The 26245-nt window shown below is 38.5% G+C and overlaps 1 protein-coding gene across 3 annotated transcripts in view; it reads right to left on the bottom strand.

The window, feature by feature from the left end:
- Window positions 1–26245, bottom strand: part of TMEM117 (transmembrane protein 117) — a 475906-nt gene that overhangs the window by 4317 nt on the left and 445344 nt on the right. For all 3 annotated transcript variants that reach the window (XM_055318966.1, XM_055318965.1, XM_055318967.1), the window contains one exon: window positions 9109–9238. In XM_055318966.1, the coding sequence (XP_055174941.1) occupies window positions 9109–9238 (130 nt within the window). The remainder of the gene's footprint in view (window positions 1–9108; window positions 9239–26245) is intronic.

The following is a 26245-nucleotide window of genomic DNA, read 5'->3' as shown; positions in this document are numbered from 1 at the left end:
AGAGGTGCCAAATGAGTGATATAAACTACAAACGCTGAAGATGTTGGGGAAACTGAGGGCTTATTTCTGCAGGAAGGATTTTGGAGGAAGTAGCAATTCATGTGGTCCTTGAAAGAAAAGAAGGACAGAGAACAGTCTGGAGAGTGGTGCAATTTTTGTAGTTTATGTTTTTATTATGCTGCAGATAAAAATAGCATACAGAAAAAGATGAGGTGACATGAAAGAGAGGGGTGAAGGGAGAGGGAAAGAAAATAATAGAGAATATTGTAGGAAGAGAAAGCCGGAGAGGAATGAGCGACAAAAGAATTGGAAAAGTTCTGGGCTTCTCACCTAGTATTAAAGAGGCAATAGTTGGTGGCTTCGATGATGGAAAGCAAGTTGCGAGAGGGGCTTTGGGTGCTTCTCTGTTGCAGGAGATTCATACTTATTCTCTTGCTATAAACTACATGTGCTGTGAAGACAGACTAGATGGTGAGGAAGAAAGGCCCTTGGGTTTGTATGACTGACCATCACTTTCTTGATTCACGAAGGTCCTTTGGAGAAACCTCTACTCACTCCAGGTCATTTTTATTAACTCACGAATAGAGCAGGCTCTCATAAAGTGGTCCCTGTATCTAAGGTAACAGGATGTTCAGAAACCAACAATAAGCAGCAACACAGAATGAGGGAGAAGAAAAGAATGCTCGGTGAGCTTGGAGGGTGCTTTTCTGGTGGGAAAAGATGCTCAGAGAATGTTACTGGACAACAGAAAAAGATAAAAATCAGAGTATAAGAATTGAAGCGAAGGTACATCCATCAAACTAAAAAGAAACCCTGAGGATAGGAGGAGATTTTCCCCAAACTTTCTACATTATTTTTTTCCACTACCTAAGTCGAATGGGGCTGGGTGAGTTTGGCCGCTAAACTGTAACACTAAAGAATCACTTTATGTTATTTCTCATGTGACGTGGAGTCTGAATATTTGGATGAGATGGTGGGAGAAGCAAGTTAAAAATGTGTTGCCGGGCATCATTTAATGGGCATCATCACCCCTCTCACACACAGCTTCACCAATCCGTGAGAGGGAGAACTGCAGGTAGCAATCAGCAGACGAAGCTCATCCCAACACTTAGCTTAAATAATACAACTTGGGGTTACCTGTTTAACCTCTCCAGGCCTCAATTTTTTTTTTTTTTTTTGATTTTCAAATTGCGGAAACTGAACCAGATGACTTCTAGTTCTAGGAGTCTGTCCTCTTCCTCCCAATCCTTCTACTTATTAGCTCTGTGAATTCAGTTTTTTATTTGGTGAAATGGAGAAAAATAACAACATAACTACCTCAAAGGATTATTGTGAGGACAAAGTGAGAAGTAGTATTTCAAATTTCTCTGAAGTATATTAAATTTTCCAAAAAGGTAGGGGAGTATGATTTCTATAATTTCTTTCCTCTATGTCTTCAATCCAGTTGGTATAGGATCTTGGTGCTCGAGGGAGAGAAGAGCATGTAACTTTGTAACAAAGAAACATCCTGAATGTGACCAAATGTCCCAGTTTGGATAAAACAGCATGAATCACTGAGCACTGACATCCTTGGGTAGATATAACTGGACCAGTTGTCTGGGAGGACTCAGTGTGTAGTTCTATGTAAACAGGCTTTGTGAATCAGCATATTTAACATGTTGAAAATTCTTAGCAATTGATCATTTGTCTACAACTTACAGAAGAATGGTCCTGAGAATAGGTCATTTATATACACAAACTTTGAAGCAAAAGGCCAGGAAATAGTGTCTCCACCTTTCCCCCCACAGCAGACAGGCCACGTTGGGGTGGAAAGTGCAGAGGGGAGAGGAGAGAGTAGGAGAGGCTCCCTACTGACATTATATTTCTTTTTTTTTTTCTGTGGCTGTAGCACTGTCTCTACCTCTCCTATCCCCCTATCAAAGCCAGTCAGCTCAAACTTGGAAGCTGGTAAAAAATACAGAAGAAATGGCTCTTCTTATTTTTTGTTTATTTCCAGCTCACCTGACATAAACCGCTGGTCTACTTATGCATTTGCACAGAGGAAGGATGCTTGTCTTTTATTCCACATCCTTCCTTCTACTTTGCTACACAGTGTTTTGTTACTTTTGTAGGGCTTTCTCCTCTTTAAAAATTACCGTTGCCCTATGAGATGAGATGTGGCAAAGTGGAAAGCAAAATCATGTGACACAACTCAACCCCACTGTTCTGGTCTATAAAGTGAGGGAGCTGAGCTGTATGATTTCTCCCCAGCCCTAAAAATCTCTTGGACGAGTCTGTGAAATAAACATTACCTAAACCTTAACATTTTATGATGGGCCAGGAAATCTCACCATTAGAGCAAAAAAGATGGAATACACGATTTTCACGCAGAGAAAGCTTTCCTTTTTTAAAAAAAACCCTGTATATTCTGAGAAACAACTATTTACCATAAAAGATAAATTTGAGTCCCTGAAATGACCCACATGGAAAGGCTATCAGACACAAAGAGGAATATAAGTACTCTCTTGCCATTTCCCAAGTGTGTTGTTGTGAACGTACAATCAACCATAACAAGAGGTTTGGTATTTCAGCATTAATCATAGGAGAGATTTTGCATTTCCCCCTGTTGTTCCAACCTCATAGCATAATGTAAATCAGCAAGCAGGGAGGGTAAGAATCCATACATTATTTCTATTAATCTCCTCCAGAAATATCTCACTGTCTCCTTTAATGAGAAATCACTGCATGGTGTTGGTGGGATTACCTCTTTCTTGTATTTTGTGCCTTTAATGAATCCTACTGATTGTCAAAAATGATATTATAATGATAATTTTATCTTTTTACATTGTGGGAGATTATAGAAACATGGGCTTGTTGGTTTTAAAAGGATTCTTCATTAAATATCACCATCACTTAGCATAGGAAATGACAACAATTTGGGGGAGAAATGTAATTTTTTCAACTAAGGATAAAAGAGTATTAAGTGCTGATATTTCCACCATATAATAAGCCCTTCATTATTTAAATATGCAATTATATTATTATTATTATTATTATTATTATTATTATTATTTACTCAGGAGAGTTGCCAGTTAGCATTGAGATTGAGCTGTGCTGTGGGCATCTTTATACCAAATAAATGCCACCACTTGGCCAGACTCTGGCATCCAGGGCAGTTACATGAAATAGTCATGTTCCGCAAAACCTTTTAAAATCCATATGGGATAACAAGCAACCATGGCCTTGAAAAAAGATAAATGCTGGATAATCAAAGATATAACAGTTTGTTGTAATAGGCTTTTTGGCCATATTCAGTGTCCTTTCATTCCAGACATGAGCAGTGAAAACAAGGCTCACTGAGTTAGCATCTCTTCAAGTAACCCCTAGGTAATTTAGGGATATCTGAAAACCACATTAAGTGCTTGGGTCATAAGGAGAACATTTAGTAAATTGAAAATATTTACTTAAAAATTTATGAATTAATAAGAGCTATTTGAGTAGAGTATCCTTTTAAGACTTAAAAGCAAATGAATATAGCTTCTCTAAGTGCCTCTCTTGTCATTGTCATTTCCTAAGTGGGACATAATCCAACATGATGAGCAGAGGTAGAAACTTGTGATGATAAAAGGAGAAGGGAAAGCCCTAGGGTTCTACCGAATTAGGTGACCATCAGACTCTGACTTTCTTGAGATTATGGAATTGTGTCATGTTTATTTCTGTATTCCCCAGATCCTAACTTAGTTTTAGACACCTATGCATTCAGAAAATAGGTAAACCTCTGAGATGATGTGTCCAGACAAATACAAGGAATAAAGTTATAGTCTTTCAAATCAAAGACATGTGTCAAAAAAAAAAAAAAAGACATGTGTCACAATGATCTGGTGAATTCTAGGATGCTGCCAATATCAGATAAAATCTGGAAAATTGGGAAAAGCAAAATATTCATATCTCGAAGACAATGATTCATTATCTATTTCAAGTCTCTCTTCTGGCTGCAAAGACCAATCCCGAAGAGTGTGTGAATTTTCTTACAAAAATCCTCATATATGCACAAATAAACACAGAACACCTTAGTTTGGATACGGCCGGCCAGCTCAGGGGCAGCAAGGGCTGACAGGCTATGGGGCAAAGCAACCGTGGCCTTGAAGAAGATGAGTTTTGGACAAGTATGAGGAATTGCTGCTTTATGTAGAAATAAACATAGTTAACTCTTAGAGCTGTATAAATGTGTTGAAAATAGAAATTGCTTCAGGAAAGGCTTAAAAAAATTCACAACTGAGGGAAGAGCAAGAGGTCCTTGTGAACTTTGGATAAATTCATGATCTTTGGAGACTGTCATGGTGAACAGGATGCATCCTATTTCCCTATAACAAGCCCCTTGTTAATTTTGCCAGACGGAATATTCTTCTGGATGAACCACTGGCCTGCCCTCCCTAGCACTTCCCACGATCCGGCTGACACAGGAGAGCTCTTTAAAAACCAATCTCTGGGAACTCATTTGCCAGAAATCACGCACCTATGGAAGTAAAACGGAGGGGTTTTACTCATTACTTTCCACACTCCTGCCATTGTAAAGCACCTGTGCCCTCACACCGCTCAGGAAACTGAAATAGAACACAGACGCTATGGAGGTTTGTTTACTTCTACATTTTCCATTTTTGCCAAAAGGGTTCCCGTGGGCATCATCGTGCCAACAGTGTGAATTCTCTCCTCACAGATGCACAGGCCTTCCTTCTGGCCTTTCCCCCACCCCCTCCTAATTTACTCAGATGATGGCCACCAATGGGACACTTCCTTTGTCTGGCTGGGATGACAGATGGCAGAGCTTCCACCGGGATTGGCATTAATAGGACTCAGAGGAGCTTCCGAGAGTGAATTGAGAGGCCGTTCCTCTCTTGCCTCCAGAGACTTAGTACATCACATTTTGAATCCATCTTTGCACTCACCTCATAGGTAAAAGGGAAGAGGCCAGAGGAGATAATTACACGGTTGCATTTAGCATTTATGTTTAAGAGAAGAACAATGGGCTTGGGCCAAAAGCATCAATGTGACCTAATGACTAACTATTTATTCCCTTTGTTACTGAAGTCAAAATTCCCAGAAAAAAAATATTTTAACACACCCTTGGATAGAGATGATTTATTTTGATAAGCTGCAGCCCAGCTTATAAAAATGAAAGCTCATACACACTGCAGCAAACCATCTGTCAAGGGGGATCCAGATGAGCTAAACAGATGCAACAATTCAAGTCATTTCTGAAATGCATAAATAAAACTAGCATGGAATCAGGATTAGAAAATACCCAAATCCTAAATGCTTTTAAAATGTCAATGGGAACTCATCAGTGTCAGATAACACTCTACACACAGAGCTCTTCATTGGGAGAGAGTTGTTTTTTTGTTTTTTTGTTTTTTTTTCCACCCTTGGCTTTCTCCTTCTTGACTCAGAACAGTAGAGAACTCAGAATAGTGGATAAATAATGCAAGAGCCCCTTCTCAGGCTACCTAATGTTTTTGAATTAAAAAGGAATCACAAACTCTGGAAGGGCTCCGAAAGGAAAAGCTTCAGGTAAAAGCAGTGAGAGTTTACTGAGTGCTTACTAATGGCAGACAGTGTTTCAAGTGCCTTATGCATATTAATTAATTTAAATCTCACAACAACCCCATGGGAGAAGTACCTTACTCTCCCCACTTAACAGATCAGAAAACTGAGCCTCTAAGAGATTAAGGAGCTTGACAAGGGCCACACCGATAGTCCAGGCACCAAACCTTTACATTCCATTTTCTCAGCATGCACTGAACATTATTTCTGGAGCACAGCAAAATGATAGTTGAGGCCATGGTGGAGTCATCTTTGAACCCAGAAGGACCCCAGCAGTCTTTGCACAGACTCTTCTAGTGCAGAACAAACACAGGCAGAGAAAGCAATAGATGGAACTGCCTTAGGGTCCATAGGATCCCTTCCCATCCCTGACTCCAGGTCACCCAGATGTTTCCCATCATACTCTGCTTTGGGACCTCCTTGCTTGGCCCCAATTCTGAACTTTCCAGCTCCTAGCAGGACTCTATCATGTACCCTTCTCACTAGCACCCCATTTGTATTGAATTTTCATTCTGTCCCTTGGCCTTTGATCTTAAGGGCTGCATATGAAAATGGATTAAAGCTGAGATGAGAGGGATTTTGACTGTAGAAAGTACTTCTCAGCAGCAGTGTTTCTCAAGGAGTGGTCCTCCGGCAGCATGTAAAGGCATCACTGGGGATTCCTGAGAGAAGGCTGGATTCCAGGCTCCATCTCTTATCTCAGGCATCTGGCTCTGGAAAACTCTCCAGGTGATTTTCATACACACTGAAATTTGAGAACTACTGATGGATATAGAGAGAGTCAATAGAGAGAGTCATGCTTATAACCCAGTGATAATACTACATTTATGTATCAAGAAAAGCATTGAGTTTCCCTACAAAAAAAAAAAAAAAAAAAAGCAGAACTTGGAGGAGCTGATCAAGTTAGCGTTTGCAGTTGACTCGGAAATTTGCAGGCTACAGACAACTGAGCATATTAAAACACAACATGTACCATGGTTTTGGAAATCTTATCTAGGTTTCCCCAGAAACAATTATCTTACAAAGTCAGATAAAGTAAAAGGCCCTTCACAGGAGACTAGCTGCTACCTCAGAGTGTCCTCAACCCCATCTTCAGCAATTAACAGAACAAAACAAGAGGGGAACAGTTCAGAACTGTTTAGCCTCCAAACCTGCCACCATTTTCCTAGATTTTTTTTTAAATCATGCATCTGGGGAGGCACATGATCATCCTATAACCCAATTTAAGGCCAATTTAGGGTCACCATTTATGGTGGAGCCCTTCACCCCAAAGCCCACGTGTACCCTATTTTATTTTGGATTTAAGCTCCACAATCCTCTAAGGTCTTCCCGGCAGGTCCAGGCACCCAATCATTTGCACGGCCCATCTCAGGCAGACAATCCGACTTCACCTGTGACTTCTTCAGCACAAAGGAGCAGTTCCCTATGACCATCATCACTCAGGGGTGCTTTTCAAAAGTCACAATCCCTGGCCTTTGCCCAGACCTCTTGAGCTGGAACTATTAAGAATGGGGCTCAACAATGTGTTTATCCATAAATATATATCTCGAATGATGTGATTATTAGCATCATTTGGCAAACACTGGATCAAAACCTTAATTACAATCCATTTCCACCTTCCTACAAACTTTATTAATGTGCAGTCTCTATTTCAAGAACTTAGCCAGTCTATCTTCCTTTTAGTTTCTAGAGAATAATATTGGGTGGAATAAAGATTTTAAGTTCAACTCCATAGGAGGCTTTATCTCAAAGCTAATTACACTGAAGCTTCAAGGACTCCTGTATGTGTGTCCCTCTTCCAAGGTACTGAATATAATTTTTAGTTGTAATTTTGCTTTGATATTCTTAAACAGAGCATTCCAAATTGTGTAAGCTTTGGGCTCCACAAAACCTGAACCTGTCCCTGTCTATAAATGATAGCATATATGACAAAGCCCTGCCAAATAGCCCCAAATTAAATGTTTTTAACAGCTTGATTTTTTTTTTGTTACCAATGGGTTCCTCTGAATATCCCCCTTCCCTTTTTAACCTGATATTATGCATCGCAGCAGTATATTTTTGATGGGGATTCTCATACTCATTCAGAGACTATATTAGTGCCATGATGGCCTGGGACAAGAGCTGATAGCAAGAACAGATGGTCTAGGCAAAAGCCCACCCAAAGGGATATGATGATGCCATGTGTGTGATAGCTGTTTGAGAAGTCCAAGAGGGTAGATGCTGCAGAGATTAAGTGGGGACTCTGAAACCACACTATGTGACCTGAACTCAAATTGATTGATTTACCCAGTGAATTTAATAGATGGGCCTCATTCATTCTGAATAGGAAAAGAAACCTGCTGCATCTTCCCTATTCATGAGCTCATTCTCCAATTTAGGAAGGTCGCCTCATGCTCAAAGCAAAACCAGCCTTCAAGTTGAGAAGCAAAGGTTTTTTGCAGGACTCAGATGTTCACGTTTTCTGTGCTCAGGCTATTTTTACTCAGCAGCACAGACGGTAGTGTAAGCACAGATTTCTTCAGCAGTTTTTATTATAGCAGGTGTGGGATCCTAAGCCATTGTCCTTAAAACATGCACACATTCACTATGTGCATTTGAACAGCTTGGGAACTAACGCCATCCTTTATGTGATCATTCAGCTGTCTGCTTCTGGTTATAAAGAAGAGAAAAGATATAAAACATAACTTCAGGAAGACCTTTTTTTAGATGAGAATGACTGAGGTGTCATGGAGGAATATTATAATAAATCATATCGGAGCAGTTGCAAAAGGCAGGCAAATCTGCAAATGAGATAATCTGAGGATCTGCAAGAGACTCACCTGAGAGAAACATGAGCTCTGCCACAAAAGGAGGTTTTAATCATATAAGAAGTGGCCTAACTCCCTAAACTCATAGGGTCTGATTGGTGTTCTAGGATTCCACTGTTCCAATCTCAGGAGTAATCGAGGAACATAGCGTAAAGAGTATTAATATTGAAAATATATACTGAGCTATACATTGTGAGAGAGCAACCCATCTAATGAACAAAACCAAGCAGTATATGGCGTATGGCAGAGATAGCTAACTAGCCATGCCAAAAATGTGGCCTCCCACCAAGCATGCTAGAACAGTAGATGTGATGCCGAAGTGGCTGCCCAACTGAGGACCACACGTCCCGCTTGACTCTAAGTGGGGCCATCTGACGAGTTACTGCCAATGGAATGTGACTGGAGGGCACATGGTTTTTTCCCATGTCAAGGTGGTTAAGAGAAAGGTAAGCCTTCTTAATCATCTTCTCCACTCTCTCTATTCCCATTTGCCTCCTGGATGTTGAAATCAAAATCATTAAAGCCACTAGTAACCTAAGTCTTGATATGATAGTTTGGAACCCTTAAACTGACCTGGAACCACCTTGCACTATTAAGTGAATGAGAAATAAAACTATATATATGCACGCCTCTGAGATGTTACCGTTTGCTTTTTTATAGCAGCTGGTATTACTCTCAGTAAGAAAGAGACAATCAAATCGTGTTTAAAGTTACAGCATACCTGTTATGTGAATACGATATTCCTCCTTAAAGATCTTTTGGAAGAAAGGAATCTTGAACTGCATGTGAGGAGTGTGCAACCCAGGAAGATTTACATCAACATCCCCCATAAAGTGTGGGAATTCCCAGTCCTGTCAAAGGAAATCAACATAAAAAACATATTTGTGATTTGTTTCGTTCCTAAGCAGCAAAACTCCAAAAATTGACTTTTTACAAGCACTTATTTTAAAATCATTTAAATGCAGCAAGCTGTTGGATGTATCTGTTTCACTCTGTGATGGTTATTTTATGTACATTAGGTAGTTGTATGCATTCAAAATCAAAATTAAGTCATAACTTACATCCTCAGATTTTCACTTTAATGTGGTAATAAGAAACCAATATAGAATTGATTTGCATCTATACGTGTTTATCTCTTTCATTCTAGAGAACTGATCTTAAATTTTTATAGGAAGAATGTGATCCATATTTTATAAATATGTGGTAATTTTGTTATATTTTGTTTCGCTACCTTTAAAAAATATGAACCCCATAATATTATGTTTTGTGTTAGAAGACAAAGTAAAGAGGATCTAATTCACTTAACCAAGTTTTTCAATTCACATCCAAGGGACTTTTATTAATCATCTCTGCTAGCAACTACATGCAGTGGAAAAATGCCAAAGACTCCTGTTCTGTTCTCTTGCAATTTAGCATCAATTTGAACCAAATGATGGAGGGCCTGACATGCTAGCATGAGAGATGAACGATGAATTAATTCCCAAATTGTCTTAGTTGTTTTCTTGTTGTAAGGCAAAATCAGGAGGGATGACCCTCCCTCTTATAAGGAAGGGGAGCAGATGCAAATGAGGATATTTTTAGGTGTCTCATCTGCTCTGGTTTTTGGATAGAGCACCAAACAAAAGTTCACAGCTAGCATGTGAAGAAAGAAGAAACTAAATATGAAGAAATATCTGAGGTGGATCCATAGGCATTAATGCACATATTTTCACTTTTAAAAACTAAATAATCACTAAATTATCAGTCCTATATTTAATGAACATCTTTAAAAAGCACTACTGAAAAAGCAATGAACAAAATATGAATTTCAGATTTTAATACATTATGTCAATTTGAAAAGTTTTTCCAAGACTTCTATATATGCAGCTGATACAGAGGTGCCAAAAATAGAGCGCCTGAATATCATAGGAGTTTCCATCTCCCTTCCACTTCATTTATTTATTTTTATTTAATTATTTTTGAGAGAGAGAAACCATGTGGCGGGGGTGGGGGTGCAGAGGGAAAGGGAGAGAGAGAATCTCAAGCAGGCTCCTAGCTTGACACAGGGCTCGATCTCATGACCCAGAGGACACGGCCTGAGTGGAATTCAAGAGTCAGACACTTAAATCTTTGACCCACCCCGGGCCCCCACCACTGGCCTTTTGCTGAGAATTCTGGTCAAGGGAGAATATGTGTGAGTGGTAGTAAGCAGGAAAGTTTTCACTGTCTATTAATTTCATGATCTATGGATCACTCCAAACTGATAATAAGAAATAAATACACAAAAAGAAAAATGAAATGACACCACAGCATTTTTTTCTATTGTTATATATGCAAATATCTTGTCGGTCTCCCCTCTCTTTGCTTGTCAGACATCAGCAGTAAACAGATGTGTAACTTGGAAAATTCAGAAAACTCAAAGTATAAGCTGGATAATTTAGAACATTTTGATCTAAAATATTAGTAGAAAATAGATTGGTAATAATATTTGTGAATTACTGCATTTTATTAAAATGTATTTTCTTTTATTTTTCATCTATACTTTGCTCCTTCTATGTTACTTGAAACACTCTTGCTAAGAGAATTGGAATTGATTTTTTTTTTTTTTTTTTTTTGCTAAAATATAGCTGCTAAGGGGATCCCTGGGTGGCTCAGTGGTTTAGCGCCTGCCTTTGGCCCAGGGCGCGATCCTGGAGTCCTGGGATCGAGTCCCACGTCAGGCTCCGGGCATGGAGCCTGCTTCTCCCTCCTCCTGTGTCTCTGCCTCTCTCTCTCTCTCTCTCTCTCTCTCTGTCTATGATAAATAAATAAATAAATAAATAAATAAATAAATAAATAAATCTATCTTTAAAAAAAATAAAAATAAAAATAAAATATAGCTGCTAAAATCTCCCATGAAAAATTACGTTTGATACATGAAGGGACCAATACCAGAGTATCATTCACTTGCCCCAGATTACACCACAAAGTATTATCAATAGAGCAATTTTCTTTTTTTTTTATTTCTTGGTTTAAGAAAGAGAGGACTTCTTGGTAGTAATTGGGCAAGTATACTTAGTGTACCTTCTTTATGGAAAGATGTTCTTGGACTGTTCTCATCTAGTTTTTTATTCCATGAAATGAAAGTTTTTTACTGAGTATGAAATTGGTTTTAGTTTGAAAGTAATCTCTAGAGATTTTTTATAGAATGAGATCAAAACTTCATTCACCAAAAAAATAGTTCTTCAATGATTTCCCACCTGTACTTGGAGAAAGAAAGATGAATTAAGGAAATGGAGTGCAGACCAAAGTCTTGCTCCTTATCTGGATGATGGCATTACCTTTTTTTTTTTTTTTTTTTTTTTTTTAAAGAAGGGATCAGGACAGGGAGTTTGGGGGAATGTGTGATAGAAGTGGCTGGTGCCTTGTAGGAAAAGTTTCTTGAAAGAAGATTAATAAAAAAAGATGATACATTCTCTTAGAGTCACCCTTCTACAATACTTTGTATAATCACCATAGTTTGGTTTTCAGAACTCTTTTCCTTAGTGTTAGAATTCTCTGCTGGTTAACTCCAATTTTTGTACTTCATTTCCTACTCTGCATACTTCTCCAGATTCATTATTGGGTCAGTGTAAACTCTGGCCTCACCTGACTTAGGGTGGAATGGCAATTATAACTGGTATTGTTTGTAGGAAATGTGGGGCTTGCTTAATGGACAGGGGTATCTGAGGCTGATGATACCCCAGATATTTACTTAAAAGAAGTAAAATGGAGGGTGGTGTTCTGAATCTCCCTAGATATCAGCCTCTTTCTTTGTCTATAAATTGGAGTTAAATATAGCAACCCCACAGGCTCCTTGGGAGGATGAGATAACGCCTGGACAGCAATGAGCATGCTGCTGGAGACAGAGGGGAGAGACAGGGAAATTGCCAAGAAACATGGGAGGTTTCCCCACATAATACCAAGGGACAGGTTTATCCTGAGCGAGAAGCAGAGGAAGCAGATGGGTCTGCTTTCAGAATCACACATAAGGCTGCTTCCAGGTCCCGGTGAAGAAGGTCAAAGGCCGTCTTCTCATTTCTGCTCTCATCCACTGCACAGTGCTGGTCTCCTGAGGTCCCTGGAACTCTGGGCAGAGTGGGCCCCTGGGAGCAGGGCTGTAGGGAAGGCACCTCTCTCAAGGCTCAGAGATGTGTGAAGTGACCTCCTGAGGAGGATGGAAGAACAAGAGCAACTTGGTTTCTTACCTAATGTGGTGACACTGTTGCGACCTCCAGAAGTATCTGTGGGGGACTTTAATGGTGGGGGAAGGGAGGCACTACTACCCTGCAGGTGGGAGCTGGTAAGCGAGCAACATCAGTAACTGAGGAAAGCTGTGGACACTGGGCATCAATTATCAAGCACTTGCAATGTCCTAGCATCATCCTAGGCTACATATTTATATTTATACCTATGTACAAAATGATCTGGGAGCTTCCTATTATTATTTTTAAAAGATTTTATTTATTTATTCATGAGAAACACACACAGAGAGAGAGAGAGAGAGAGGCAGAGACATAGGCAGAGGGAGGAGCAGGCTCCATGAAATGAGCCTGATGTGGGACTCAATCCTAGGACCCCAGGATCACACCCTGAGCCAAAGGCAGATGCTCAACCACTGAGCCACCCAGTCATCCCTATGCAATGGTCTGCAATCACATTTCTCAGGAATTGCAACTCCCTTGTAAATAGTTGTTGCTGTTTTTTTTTTCTTTTCAGATTTTATTTATTTATTTGACACACAGAGAGAGACAGAGAGAGAGCAAGAAAGCACAAGCAGAGGGATTGGCAGCAGAAGGAGAGGGAGAAGCTGATTCTCTGCTGAGCAGGGATTCTTGACGTGGGGCTTGATCCCAGGATCTTGAGATCATGACCTGAGCCAAAGGCAGACCCTTAACCAACTGAGCCACCCAGGTGCCCCCGAAAGCTTCCTATTATTAACCCATTTACAGATGAGGAAATTTGTTTTAAAAAGCTTGGCACAAAAATGACGTAGTTGTGATGTTGCAGAACACAGCCCGAAGAATAAATACTTTCCCTCAGGCCATGCTCTCTTTGAACAGTGACAGCACTTCCTGTTTTTTTTCACTCCAAACTTGGATTATTTTTACCTGCCGCATCTGTTCTAATGGTGAATCATGATGACCATCATCTCCTGCTTGTCTCCCACCAAAAGCCAGTTCCCCGAAGATATTTAAACTGCTTCCCCCACCCACCCCAAAGGGCTCTCATTTTTTTATCTGACCTGGATTTAAACAAGAAAACCAACCGTAGGGACCCCTGGGTGGCTCAGCTGGTTAAAGCTTCTGCCTTCAGCCCAGGGCATGATCTGGAGTCGCAGGATCGAGTCCCATGTCGGGCTCCCTGCATGGAGCCTGCTTCTCCCTTTGCCTGTGTCTCTGCCTCTCTCTCTCTCTCTGTCCCTCATGAATAAATAAATAATCTTAAAAAAAAAAAAAAGAAAGAAAGAAAGAAAACCAACTGTAACTCTTTGTCCCCTAAGCAACATGGGTGGTTTCCCCACATAATCCCAAGGTCAGGTTTATCCTGAGAGTGAAGTGTCCCATGGACACTGGCTTCTAATCAGCCTGGTAAGTAGGGACATCTAACAGGTCATTGCTATAAAATACGGAGATTCTCTTGACATCATAACTGGATGCACAGTGAGTTTCATACACAGCTTGGGTATAAATGTTGAGAATCATGGCTCCTTTCCTGACGCATAAATGTAAAATATATATTTCGAACACAAGATGAAAATATTAAAGAGAATGACAAGGCAAGATATGGTTAGCTCCTAAGACCACAGCAGAGATAGGTTAATACTGTGCCTCTTATGAAATGCTCATTTATTTGTTCTTCAAGAAATGTTATCAATATTTAGTAATTCAAAGCTTCCTTGCTCCTTTCTGCTATTAAATCTAACAATCACTATGGAAGTCGATCACATTTGTGGTTCAGCGAGGTGTGAATTATTTAGGCTCATCAGATGATTCACAGTACTCCAGTTCTCATCAGTTCATGGTGATGGACAAACCTCCAACTTTGTACCTTGCTTCCTATAAGAAACAGTTAATTTTCATTCAGACGGGCATATTTCCCATATAAATATAAATGGGCGGTGTCATGGTATATATCTAATCTTATTTCTTATATACTATGGCTTACTCTGCCTATGGCAATAAAAATCATATTTGGAACTGATGTCCAAATTACATTTGGACGTGTAATTTGGGCTGATGCATCCAAATCTGATTCTGTCCAAATGTGGCTCTATCATTCACAGACCACATTTCAAGGCAGTGTTAAGTATATAGGCGAAATGGTCTCGGGATATGCTGGATTCATCATTCCCTCATGTTTTCTTATTGAGACGCATGCCTTGGGGCCAAGAAAAAGAACTTGGTACTATGCAGAGGAATTCAGGCTTGAAACCAACACTGTTTTGAATTCCCCAACTAGTATTCAATTTCTCAAATCAAATGAAGAGACCTCATTTCTATTTAGAGAAGCGTTAGAGGATAAAAATGTAATAACACTGATTACTCTACCCTACAAAACTAAAGTCATGGTATCAGAACAAAAGTTGTATTTCGGGGAGCCAAATATCGGCCACCTGTTTTTTTGTTTTTTTGATTTTTTTTTTTTTTTTTGGAAATTAAGAAATAGATTAGATTAGATTTTACTGAAAAGTGTTGACAACCATTTAGAATATAACCAATAATAAACACTCTTATAGGTTAATATCAATGTAATATCAATTATCAATGTAATAATTTATATAACTCCTCTTTAGATGCATTAGATTATTAAGCTTAAAATGATTTCAAAAGCTAACTTTACAGATATGCTTTGTTTTCTCTTTGTTAATCTCTATTTCTCCTCGTATTTCTCCTCGTATTTAGTCCCATGAATATCAGAACATCAGTTCACCAAAAATTTCCCCAGCTTGTAACTGTCCTTAGCTTTTCTACATAAGCAGTGTCCTAGAAACAGGATTTTAGGTAACAGTGAGCCATGGTGGCCTGAAGAATTGTACTCATGCTCTCGGTGATATTTTTGTTTCGTCATAAGAACCTCGAGTGTCTCATTTCTTTCAGCAACACTATCCTTCTTCTAATTGGCAAAATTGCCATGGTATCACTTGGCTGAGTAAATCCTTGAAAACCTTGACATATAGTAGATTTTGCTTATTTGTTTGTACTCGGCCTGCCTCTCCCATTGGAATGTAAGCTCCAGGGAGTTTACAGAAGTTTTTCCTACTTTGTTCACTGGTGTTTTCTCCAGACCTGAAATAGTGTTCAGTATATAGCAAGAACTCAAAAACTTGTTGAATGTAACTCTCTGAAAGTTAAACATGCACAACAATTCCTTTTTGGTTTCGTGTAAATGGCAACACAGAATGAATTTGGGTAAACAGAGGCAACACAACAAGTACTTGTTTTCGTAAATAATGTTACACATCAACCTGAGACTCATTATTATGAAAAAAATTGATTTCCTCCCTATAAGCTAGGTATACTGCAATCATATGGAGAGTAACCCAGACATTAAACCATTTGCCAGAGGTCTAAGAGGAGAAGAGACCATGGATACCCACAGAAAGAAAGTGATCAAATGTAAATATTGTGAGATGAGCCAGTGTTTGGAAAGTTACTAAAAATGTGTTTTGGGATGATCCAAGACACCGTTTTAAGTTACCATATTTACATTTAGTAAATTAAAGAAACTCATGAGACACGTCCAATCTAGTCTGATAACAAAAAAGAGAATGTAAACCAACATGTGATTAAACAAAGCGGGTGGGGGGCATTTCCCATAGTGAGTGATGGCTGGAAGAGTGTCCAGGCAAGCCCAACTATTAGAGATGCCCTGTAATAAATAGGAGTGATGCATAAAAGAGAAATAGCAGGAGGTTACTCAGATGCCCTTTAACAAATACCTTTTTCTCATATGCTGCTCTTCACTATTCCCCCCCCCCCAAGGGCAAATGAATTCTATAACATTTTGAAATTTTCTCTCAGGAGGCATATATGCTATTTAAAACATTTTAAATCGATAAGGAAAAATCTTAGCTTTCTGGTTGAAGTAGGCTTTCGTCAAGTAGTAGAGATAGCAGATTTCATCCATCACTAAAACAAATCCCAAATCAGGCTACAGACCCTTACTTAAAATGTCTAAAGAACTTGACTCCTTCATGTGTTTTTGTATATTCAAAATACCAATTAATTCTCAAGTGGTTGCCCAAACAATGTAATTTACCCTAAGGACCTATTTTGAATGCTATTTAACAGATTTTCTTCATCAATAATCTTCTTTACTTGCAAATGTCAATAAGAATTTTCCAGGCTTAGGGATGCCTGGGTGGCTCAGCAGTTGAGCATCTGCCTTTGGCTCAGGTCATGATCCCAGGAACCCGGGGTTGAGTCCCGCATTGGGCTCCCTGCATGGAGCCTGCTTCTGTCTCTGCCTCTTTCTCTCTCTCTCTCTCTCTCTCTCTCTGTGTCTCTCATGAATAAATAATAAAATAAAATCTTTAAGAAAAAGAATTTCTTGGGCTAATTTTAAGCCAATATATACCAGTGAGATAGTAGTAATGGTTTAGTGCCGGTAGAAAAGGCAAATAAGTCAAGCCCAGAGTAGATTTGAAAAGTAAGTATAGTTTTTGTTACTATTAAAAGACCTGACTATGAGGTTCTGGCAAAAGAGCAGTTGGTTTTTAAAAACAAGCTTCATTATATCTAGACTCCTTGGAAGTATCATTCCTTTAAGCACCAGGATGGAAGAGTGTCTGGTGAAATGCACAGGGCCCCATTAACAGATGTCCTGTTTTGGCAGACTGATATGATGAAGGACAAAATAAAAGTCAATCTTGTAAGTGTTTACAACTACTAGAAATGCATCATGTGGCATCTAGGAGTAATGGGAAATCAATATCCCTCACTAGGGCAATATAATTCACCAGTGCACTGGAGAGAGTACTTGACATCTTAGAGACTCCTCTGTGGGGGAAGGGAGGAACCAAACCCCTGCCTATGACAAGTTGCTGACAACCAAAGTTAGTGCAAGGTGTAAAGAAGCACATTGTAATAACTCAGTAGTAAGTCCTTTTGGATGAAATCTTTTGTCAGTTATCAAATAACTTGACTTTGCACTTCTTAAGAAGAATGAATATTAATCATATAATAAATTGGCATATTTTTTACTTAAATGAGAGCTCGTTATAACTCCTATTCTCCTTGTAAGGAAAGAGGGAAATCTAGTTGAAGGAAGTTGTTAGACAACACACTTTTATATCATTTTTCAGACACTGGCTGCAGTTCAATAGCACATCATCCTTTGCTTACTCTGTGCTTTATTGTATTTGCACATTTGGTACAAAATGTCACTGCTCCAGTATCTGTTCTGACTCTATGCAAGCTGCCAGCCATGGTCACATACAATTGTCTAAATGACTAATTTCTTCTGTGGGCTATATAGAAAAATTAATTACATGCTGCCAAAAGAATAGATATTATGGTCCTTGGTAAAATTTTTATTTAATATTGAGGTCATTTTTCTCTGTGGTAAAAAATAGTAATAGTGGAAATCAGTGGGTAAATGTAACTCAATATAAAAATGTTCAGTTCACAAATAACAGAGTTTGAGGTTGATCTAAAATATCAAGTGGGTGGATAAGGTAAATTACGTAGGGTAGGTTTCTTGCAATGGGTTCATTTCTATGATTTTTTTCAGGAAGGTCTAATGGAGCATATATTCTAGTTGGGAGATCAGTCAATCAGCAGCATTATAGTATGATGTCAAATAGTAATACGTACTCTGAAGGAAACCCAGCAGGGTTGGGAATGAAGAGCAGGGAGTTAGGGGTGGGTGCTAGTTTAATAAAAAAAACAAACTTCTTTGAGGGTGACCTTTGTTTTTTGTTTTGTTTTGGTGTTGGTTTTTGTTTTAATTTTATTAGTTAACATATAATACAATATTGGTTTCAGGAGTAGAATTCAGTGATTCATCACCTACATACAACACCCAATACTTACCACAACAAAAGCCCTTTTTAATACCCATCATCCATCTAGTCTCCCCTACCTCCCTCCATCAATCCTCAGTTTGTTCTCAGTTGAGGGTGACCTTTGTATGGGGTTAATATGAAAGACCAAGCCCTGCAAAGTTCTGGAGGAGAAATAGATCAGCTGGAAGGAGTAGAAAATGCAAAGACCCTATGGAGGAAATTAGATGGGTGTGTTCAAGAAACAACAAGGTTGGAGTAGTTGTAGAAGTCGGAGTGATGTGGAATGTGGTGGGCTGGCTATAGGAGGAATAAAGATCAGTTAGAAGACCATCGTAGTAGTTTAGCTGTGAGATGATGGTGGGTAACCAAGGGTAGTCAGGTATTCAGATCACCATGTATTCCATGTATTTTAAAGGTATTACCAACTGAATTTCTGAATTTACCAGTTGCTAGAATGACCAGTAGCATTAACTGGGTAAGGAAAGATCGAGGAACCAATATACTTGTAGAAGATAGGGAAGTGGGTAAGAAATCCAGAGATTTATTCCAAATATACTATTAGACATCCAAATGGAGGTATTGTCTAGGTAGCTGGGAAACTTATGGGAGAGGCAAAAACTGGAGATACAGATATGGGAGTCACCAGTGCATTGACCTAAAGCCATAGAACTGAGTAAAATCTCCTGGAAAGGGAATATAAAAAGCCAGGAGAAGAGGAGACATGGCAGGGACTGAGCATCGAGAAACTCCAACATTTAGAAGTTGGAGGAGGAGAAGACAATTAAGAAAACATAAGAAATGGCATACATTATAAGAAAAACAGGAGAAAGGAGCATCCTTGGGGATCCCTGGGTGGCTGAGCAGTTTAGCACCTACCTTTGGCCCAAGGCATGATCCTGCAGTCCCCGGATCTAGTCCCCACATCAGGCTCCCTGCATGGAGCCTGCTTCTCCCTCTGCCTGTCTTTGCCCACCCCCCCACCCCCACTGGGTATCTCATGAATAAATAAATAAAATCTTTAAAAAAAGGGGGGGGGAGCATCCTAGAAGCCAGGTAGAAAGTGTTTCAAATAGGAAGTAGTGATTATCTTGAATGCACCTAAAATACTAAGTAGGAAGGCTGAAAATTAACTATAATACTTGGCAATATGAGGGTTGCTGATCACGATAGGACCTCTGAGCTCTAGAGGAAGATGATATTTGGACAAAAAAAGCCTGACTGCAGTCTGTTGAAAAGAAAATGGGAGGTGAGAAGTAGAGGCAATAATATGGAACTCTTTAGAGGAATTTTTACTAGTGGGAACAGGATAAAGAATCAGTAGCTGCTAAGAAATTATGATGATACTAATTTCAAATACATTTTGTTAGTGTAAAATAAATTGAATTTTGGTAGAATAAGAAAATCTGAGACCTGAGATTCCCTTTTTATGTTTTAAGATGATGTTAAAATCTGATATCCATCAGTATGGATATTCTGGTTGTTTACTGCTGATGTCTACTCTGATTGGGTCAGTTCCTCTGCTGTGCCAGTTGATAAATATTATGATCATCTCTGTCTGTAAAGTTGAAATATATGGTTTCCTGAAGAACAGAACAAAACAAAGCAACACTGGGCCAAGTTCATTGTGTCTTGAACGTAGCAGGCTTTTAGAGACAATAAGCCAGATCCTTGCTGCTCTGTACCTAGTGTGGTTGTTTCCTTTGGTTTTATCTGTCAGTAAAGACTTCAGATTCTGGAGCAATCACAGGGTCTCTGCCTCTGACTCCCATGGACCACCCAATGATAACAGGAACAGGAGGTAAAACCTTTAGAGCAATAGATTTGAACTGTCAGACTTTCCAGGCCTTTCTTCGATGAGTTTTAGGTCAAGAATGTTCATCCTCTGAGCTCTAGGGACAAATTATCAACCTTCAAGTAAGAGAGCAAAGACTAGGAAAACAAGATATGTAGGGGCAGAGTAGAGGGATGGAAGGAATAAAATGCATTTTACTGTTTGAGAATTAGACCCTCAGCGAATTGAGATATTTTTTGAAACTACTGTTAGTCCAAAGGTCAGTAGCCAAGAAAAACCTAAAATATCTTGTTTTCCTTGTTAGCCACCTATGGAGATATTCACCCCCTCAGGATCCTTTTGGAGAACAAGTTTACATGCTGGGGTAAAGAAGACTTAGATGCATGTTAGTAATTGCCTGTCTTTATATTGACATAATTTGACATAATCCATCCAGAGAAACTGGAGATGGTGGCAGTGAGCTTGGCTTTTAGATTCCACGTAGCACTAATAGAATGAATGGTAAGTCTACATTTCTTGCAGAAATTCTCAATGGCACATTCAAGTCCCCCACAGAATGCATCACCTTATTATTCAACTAATTCAGCACTTATTCAATGCCCCCTATATGCAAATCATCTATTCTCAAAATATATCAGATAGCTGTAATAAATAAAGAAATAGGCTCAGCTCTCCCTTTTACAGTTCTAGGCAATGAGAGTCAGTGAGGTTACAAGATTCCACCCATGTTACCCAACAGATTGGTGGCAGAGAGAGACCAGATGAAATTTAATCGGTAACTGGTCAATATATTTCATTAGATCCCCCTAACTGGGAGCTCTATTTAGGAGAAAGAAAACACCTATTGAGGAGATCAACTATATTTTCATATTCTATTCAGACTAAGAAAACCAACATTGGTCACAAACTTACTTTATGCCAAGCATTTGATCCACTGTAAACCACCTGCAAATATATATGGTAGGTGGGCTTTTTTTCATTTTATATGGAAGTAAACAGGCTCGGAGAGAAGTCAAGTAGCTTCCCCAATGCTGCACAGCTGGTACCAAAAAGATCTGTACCAAAGTCATTTTTGTACAGCATATGAAGCTTTTCCATGACTTTTTTTTTTCCATTCAGGCTTTAATGTCACAATTATCTTCCCACCTAAAAGCCAACAGTCATGCCAATATGTGTTTCCGTTTGATGCTAATTCGTATTTGTAATGAAAAGCTTCCTCTTAATGGTACGTTGCAGCTTATCTTGAAATAATATTTTCCCAGAATTATTTTGCTACCTCACTTCCATTGCAAAGTAAAGGCATGGCAGTGGGTCTATGCTTATCCTGCAAGTCATTGACAAAGCCTGCAAAATATGCAGGCTGAGATGCGCATTTAACTCTAGATGGTTTATGACCATCTTAGAATTTTTATTGCCAATGCATAGATTTGGCTCATAGATTTGGAATATTTCTAGTAATGAATACTATCTCTCCAACTTCTTTGCACTTCGGTTTTCTCACCTGAGGCTATTTTTCATCATGCTTAGGCACTCTGGTGGCAGACTCCTATATCATTGCATGGGAAAACAGGATGGATTTGAGCATGATTTAGTGCCCACTAGTGATGGCTATCAAACTTCGCAACTTCCTAAAAAGACAACTTTTATGTTTCTTTGGAACTTGTATGAAGGTAAGATTTGTGCTCCTAACATATTGTGCCTGTGCATATCATTAAGTGATAAAATTTTATACTATGTAGGTGATGAGACAGAGCAAAAACACAAGAAAGAGAACTATAAGGACAATAATATTATTTTTTTGCATAGCAATCTGACAAACTATTTATTGTATTTTATCTCAGGTTGTCCTTGTTCTCTGTGTTGATGAGCTGTTTCAAGTTATTGTGTTACTGGGAACCCCCTTACTTCATGGATTAACACTTCTTGTGCATGATTATGATCAGGAGACAACACAATTTCCATAAATATAACATTATTAATAATTTTATTTCAAAGCCCTTTTTGATATTTGATCTTAAATGGAATACCAGTGTAATCAACGTTAACAAGCACATCGTAATGTTGTGAGATTGAAGCTTCATATCTCTGTGTAATATATCAGATTTCTAATGAAATGTGTCATATTTAGAAAAGTTCCAAGCAATATCCTTGAGCATTGGTAGAAACAAAGTAACAGTGGACTTGGGGAAGGTGTTAAAAGTTATCAGAAAATAACTTTATGCTACCTCAGCATAATATCTCATAAAATTTTTATTCATAAAAATTGGTAAGCCTATGGTTCTGAAAATTGACTTTTAATGCATAGAAAAGCTATCTGAAAGCAATCATAAAAACTAAACATAAAAACATAAAAATTTGCCTTCAAGCATTGGATTATACTTGGTGAGTCATAAGTAAATGTGAAATTATTATATTTGCCAGTTGCCAAAGGCTTTGCTTTATGGATATGTGCAAAATACATACATAAATCAATTAATATGTTATTTTTCTTATATAAACCCAAGTACACTTGATTCATTACCTCTCACTAAAGAAGAAGTTGGCAAATCAACATCATTATGAAACCATTCAGGTGACAGACCATACTCAGAAATTAATTTTCTGAATAAAGTTTCCAAGTTGTTTCACAAAGATGTGATTTGCTGACTAAACTCCATCGCAATTCCAAATCAGATACCTATACTTTTAATACTGGTGTTTTCTTTTAAATAGCAAATCCACTCTTTAACAGTGATACGCAGAGACTAAAAATTTCAACTCATCACATATCATTTGCCTTTTAATACAGACACGTGATTGTTTTACCCAGAAATGGGTACTTTAAATCTCTTCTTTGGGATCAATACATATGAACAATGTTGAGGTGTTTTAATGAAAAGCACCTGCAGGTTATGCTAATTAACTCAGAATCAGTGAAAGATTTTTTTTTTTTTTTGGAAAGATTTCTTCATTTGTACTTCCTGAGCCTTGATCACATGCAGTGTGAAAGAATAAATATCATAATTAACAATTTAACATATTTTTCCTTTTCAAGTCAATGGTTTATCCTTCAGCATGTTCTCATTGACAATTATTTGGTCAATAGGTTACTTATGTAATGATCCAAAATAAAGAGATGTCCTCTAAAGTTATTTCAGGGAAAGGAAATAAATTTCCATTTACTAATATTATTAAATAGACTGCTTGCCACCCCTCTAGCCAGGCACTATAACTGATGAACAGTTATAGACAACAACCACCATTTAATGAGAGAAATGAAATAATCTCTGCACTAACCATAGCTGTTTACGTACATTTCCTTATTTTAAAAGAATTCTATGAGGGAGGTTTTTATTTTCCCCATTTTTCAATTGTGGAAACTGTGGTGCAGAGAAAGGTGCCTGACTTCCCCAATATAATACATCTAATAAGTGAGAGTAGGAACCACATGCAGGGTCTATCCAGCCCCGTCTACTGGTCTTTCTGCTGCACTCATGAAAGCGAATAGGAACTGAGCTTGAAAAAAATAAATAAATAAATAAATAAATAAATAAATAAATAAATAAATAAATAATAAAAATAAAAAGGAACTGAGCTTGTCCTGGCTCAAAACGACCTATTTCCATCTTGGTTTAACCATAGTTTATTTTGTCTCTCTCATCAAGCCCTAAAAGAAACTACTAAATTGTATAGAGATGTTTGCCCAAACTGTTGGTTTCTTCTCCATACCCACAGCTACCCTGATCTCCAGTTATTATTTTCTTTTTCTTTTCAGTTATTATTTTCTACTGAAACTAGATCTTGCTTCTAACATCACATTACTTTTTTTTTAAAGATTTTATTTATTTATTCATGAGAGACAGAGAGAGAGGCAGAGACACAGGCAGAGGGAGAAGCAGGCTCCATGCAGGGAGCCTGACGTGGGACTTGATCCTGGGTCACGAGGATCACACCCCGGGGCCAAAGGTGGCACTAAACCATTGAGCCACCGGGGCTGCCCTACTACCAATTTCTAAGCTAATACTTCTTTTGCTTTCCTGGCTATTAGCTAATTTCTTTTCCTTGCCTTTTTTAAAGACCATTTATCCTGTCTTTTCTTCTTATGCCAGTCTTTTATTTGTTAAATATTTATACACCCAACATTTGTTGGTGTCAGCCATTCTTCTAAGCATTGGTGATATCTCAGTGAACCAGGTAAACTGGATTCCAGGCTCTGCCTTCGTGAGTTTACAGTTTGAATGCAGGATAAGAATATAAGCAGACTAATTTCAGAAAAATGGTTAGTACTAAAGAGAAAATAAACCAGGATGATTGGTTGGCAGAAGCTACTTTAGATAGGCTAGAAAAGATCTCTATGAGTATGGAACCTCTCCAGTGAAAGGACCAGGTGTTGTGATGCATGCTATGGATGCCACAGGGGCCAAACTAGATCAACATCTAGTTTGGTGGGGACTTTCCCACCATCAAGTAGCTTAAGTCTAGTGGGAACAAAGATAAAAGAACTAGTGAGTTAAGTAAGTGGTAATAATAATTGTTGCAAAGGAAGTAAATTAGGGACTGAGAAAGAGAATAACAAGGAGGGCACTTGAGGAGGCATCTAGGTAGAGGTGGCACCTGTGCTGACAACTGAGGATGGGAATGATCCAACCATTCAAATAACAGAGAATACTGAGCAAAGCGAGTCCTCAATTACCTACTTTATGCCACGTACTCTCCTAGGTCCTAGGAATACAATGGTGAACAAAACCACTGACTTCTTGGAACTTAGAGTCTAGTAGTTGAATTGGACAAGAATCAAATAATGGTGGAAGCAGACCTTGGTACTTCTGGGTTAAATTGTATGATCATGCCCATCTGTCATTCACCTAACAATCACGACGCCACAGTTTTGGTATATGTAACTCTTTTGGGCTATTTTCCTCAGTGCTAGCACCAAGGGATCTTCTGTTATAGGTCTATGATAAACTACTGCATGATGTTCGTCAGCTTTTCAAATTTATGTGTTGATTAATGCTCCTTAATGGTACACCCATCCTCAGCACAATGCTGAGTACATAGTAGGAAGTAAAAAAAAAAAAAAATTCAATTGTTTCATAATTCACCAATATTTACTAGGTGCTTACAATTTGCCAGAAATTGTACAAGACCGTGAGTACCAAAGACATGAATCAAACTTCCTGCCTCCAAGAAACTTCTCTTTAACAGAGGAGGTAAACAAGTTAAGCAGTACTCATAGGGTGATGTGAAAGCGCTGCAACACAGGCATCTGGCAGGTTTCCCACAGACCTATTGGAAAAGGAGTCCCTCATTCAAACCATGAGTGAATGAGTAAGTTAACCACTCACTTTCTTCCTTCAGTATTCACAGTGACCATAGGCTGTTGAGAATATGTAGGTCATCACCATGCTGTAGGAATCGGAGGTAGCTGTATACAGTACTTGCCTTTGCTATGATTTGTGGAGTTTTTGGCTTTAAACACAGAACAAATGAGCTTTTCCCAGTTAACTCTGGTTTATCTACGTTCGGGTTATGTAAAGATTATCTTTTACAGATTCATTTTTTTTTCTTATAACATTTTGACTTCAGTCCTATTTTCCACAAGATAGACCCTGCTTACCAGAATATGTAGTAAAATAGAAAATGCAACCTACAGAAACTGCCACAATGCTCAGTGCATATCATTTGAATACCATTGCTAAACAATAAGAATGGGAGATGCAAAATTTCTAGGAGCTAGCAGAAATGTTTTTTTGCGGCCCACTTCAACCTGAGGCAATTTGCAACATTGCTTTCAACCATAAATACAACCATAGATACAAATTCAACCATAGATACAAATTCAACCATAGATACAAATGGGCATATGTCTTAAGATCAGTAAGAATATTATTGAGAAAAGTGATTAAAAAAAAATCAAGATCCCCAAGTCCATGGTTAAGGCTGCATGCCTTATTCATATTTAAGCTGGTATTGACTTCAAACTCCAGTCATCCTTTAGATTGATTGCCATTTGGAGTAATATTAGCCAGGCAGTTTCCTTGGTCAGTATTTACATCACACATCAATATTTTTTAATGTTTA

This window comes from Nyctereutes procyonoides, unplaced genomic scaffold (assembly GCF_905146905.1).
Source record: "Nyctereutes procyonoides isolate TBG_1078 unplaced genomic scaffold, NYPRO_anot_genome, whole genome shotgun sequence".
NCBI lineage: Eukaryota > Metazoa > Chordata > Mammalia > Carnivora > Canidae > Nyctereutes > Nyctereutes procyonoides.
Note: the sequence above shows the minus strand (reverse complement) of the source record. Positions and strands in the feature narration are given on the sequence as shown.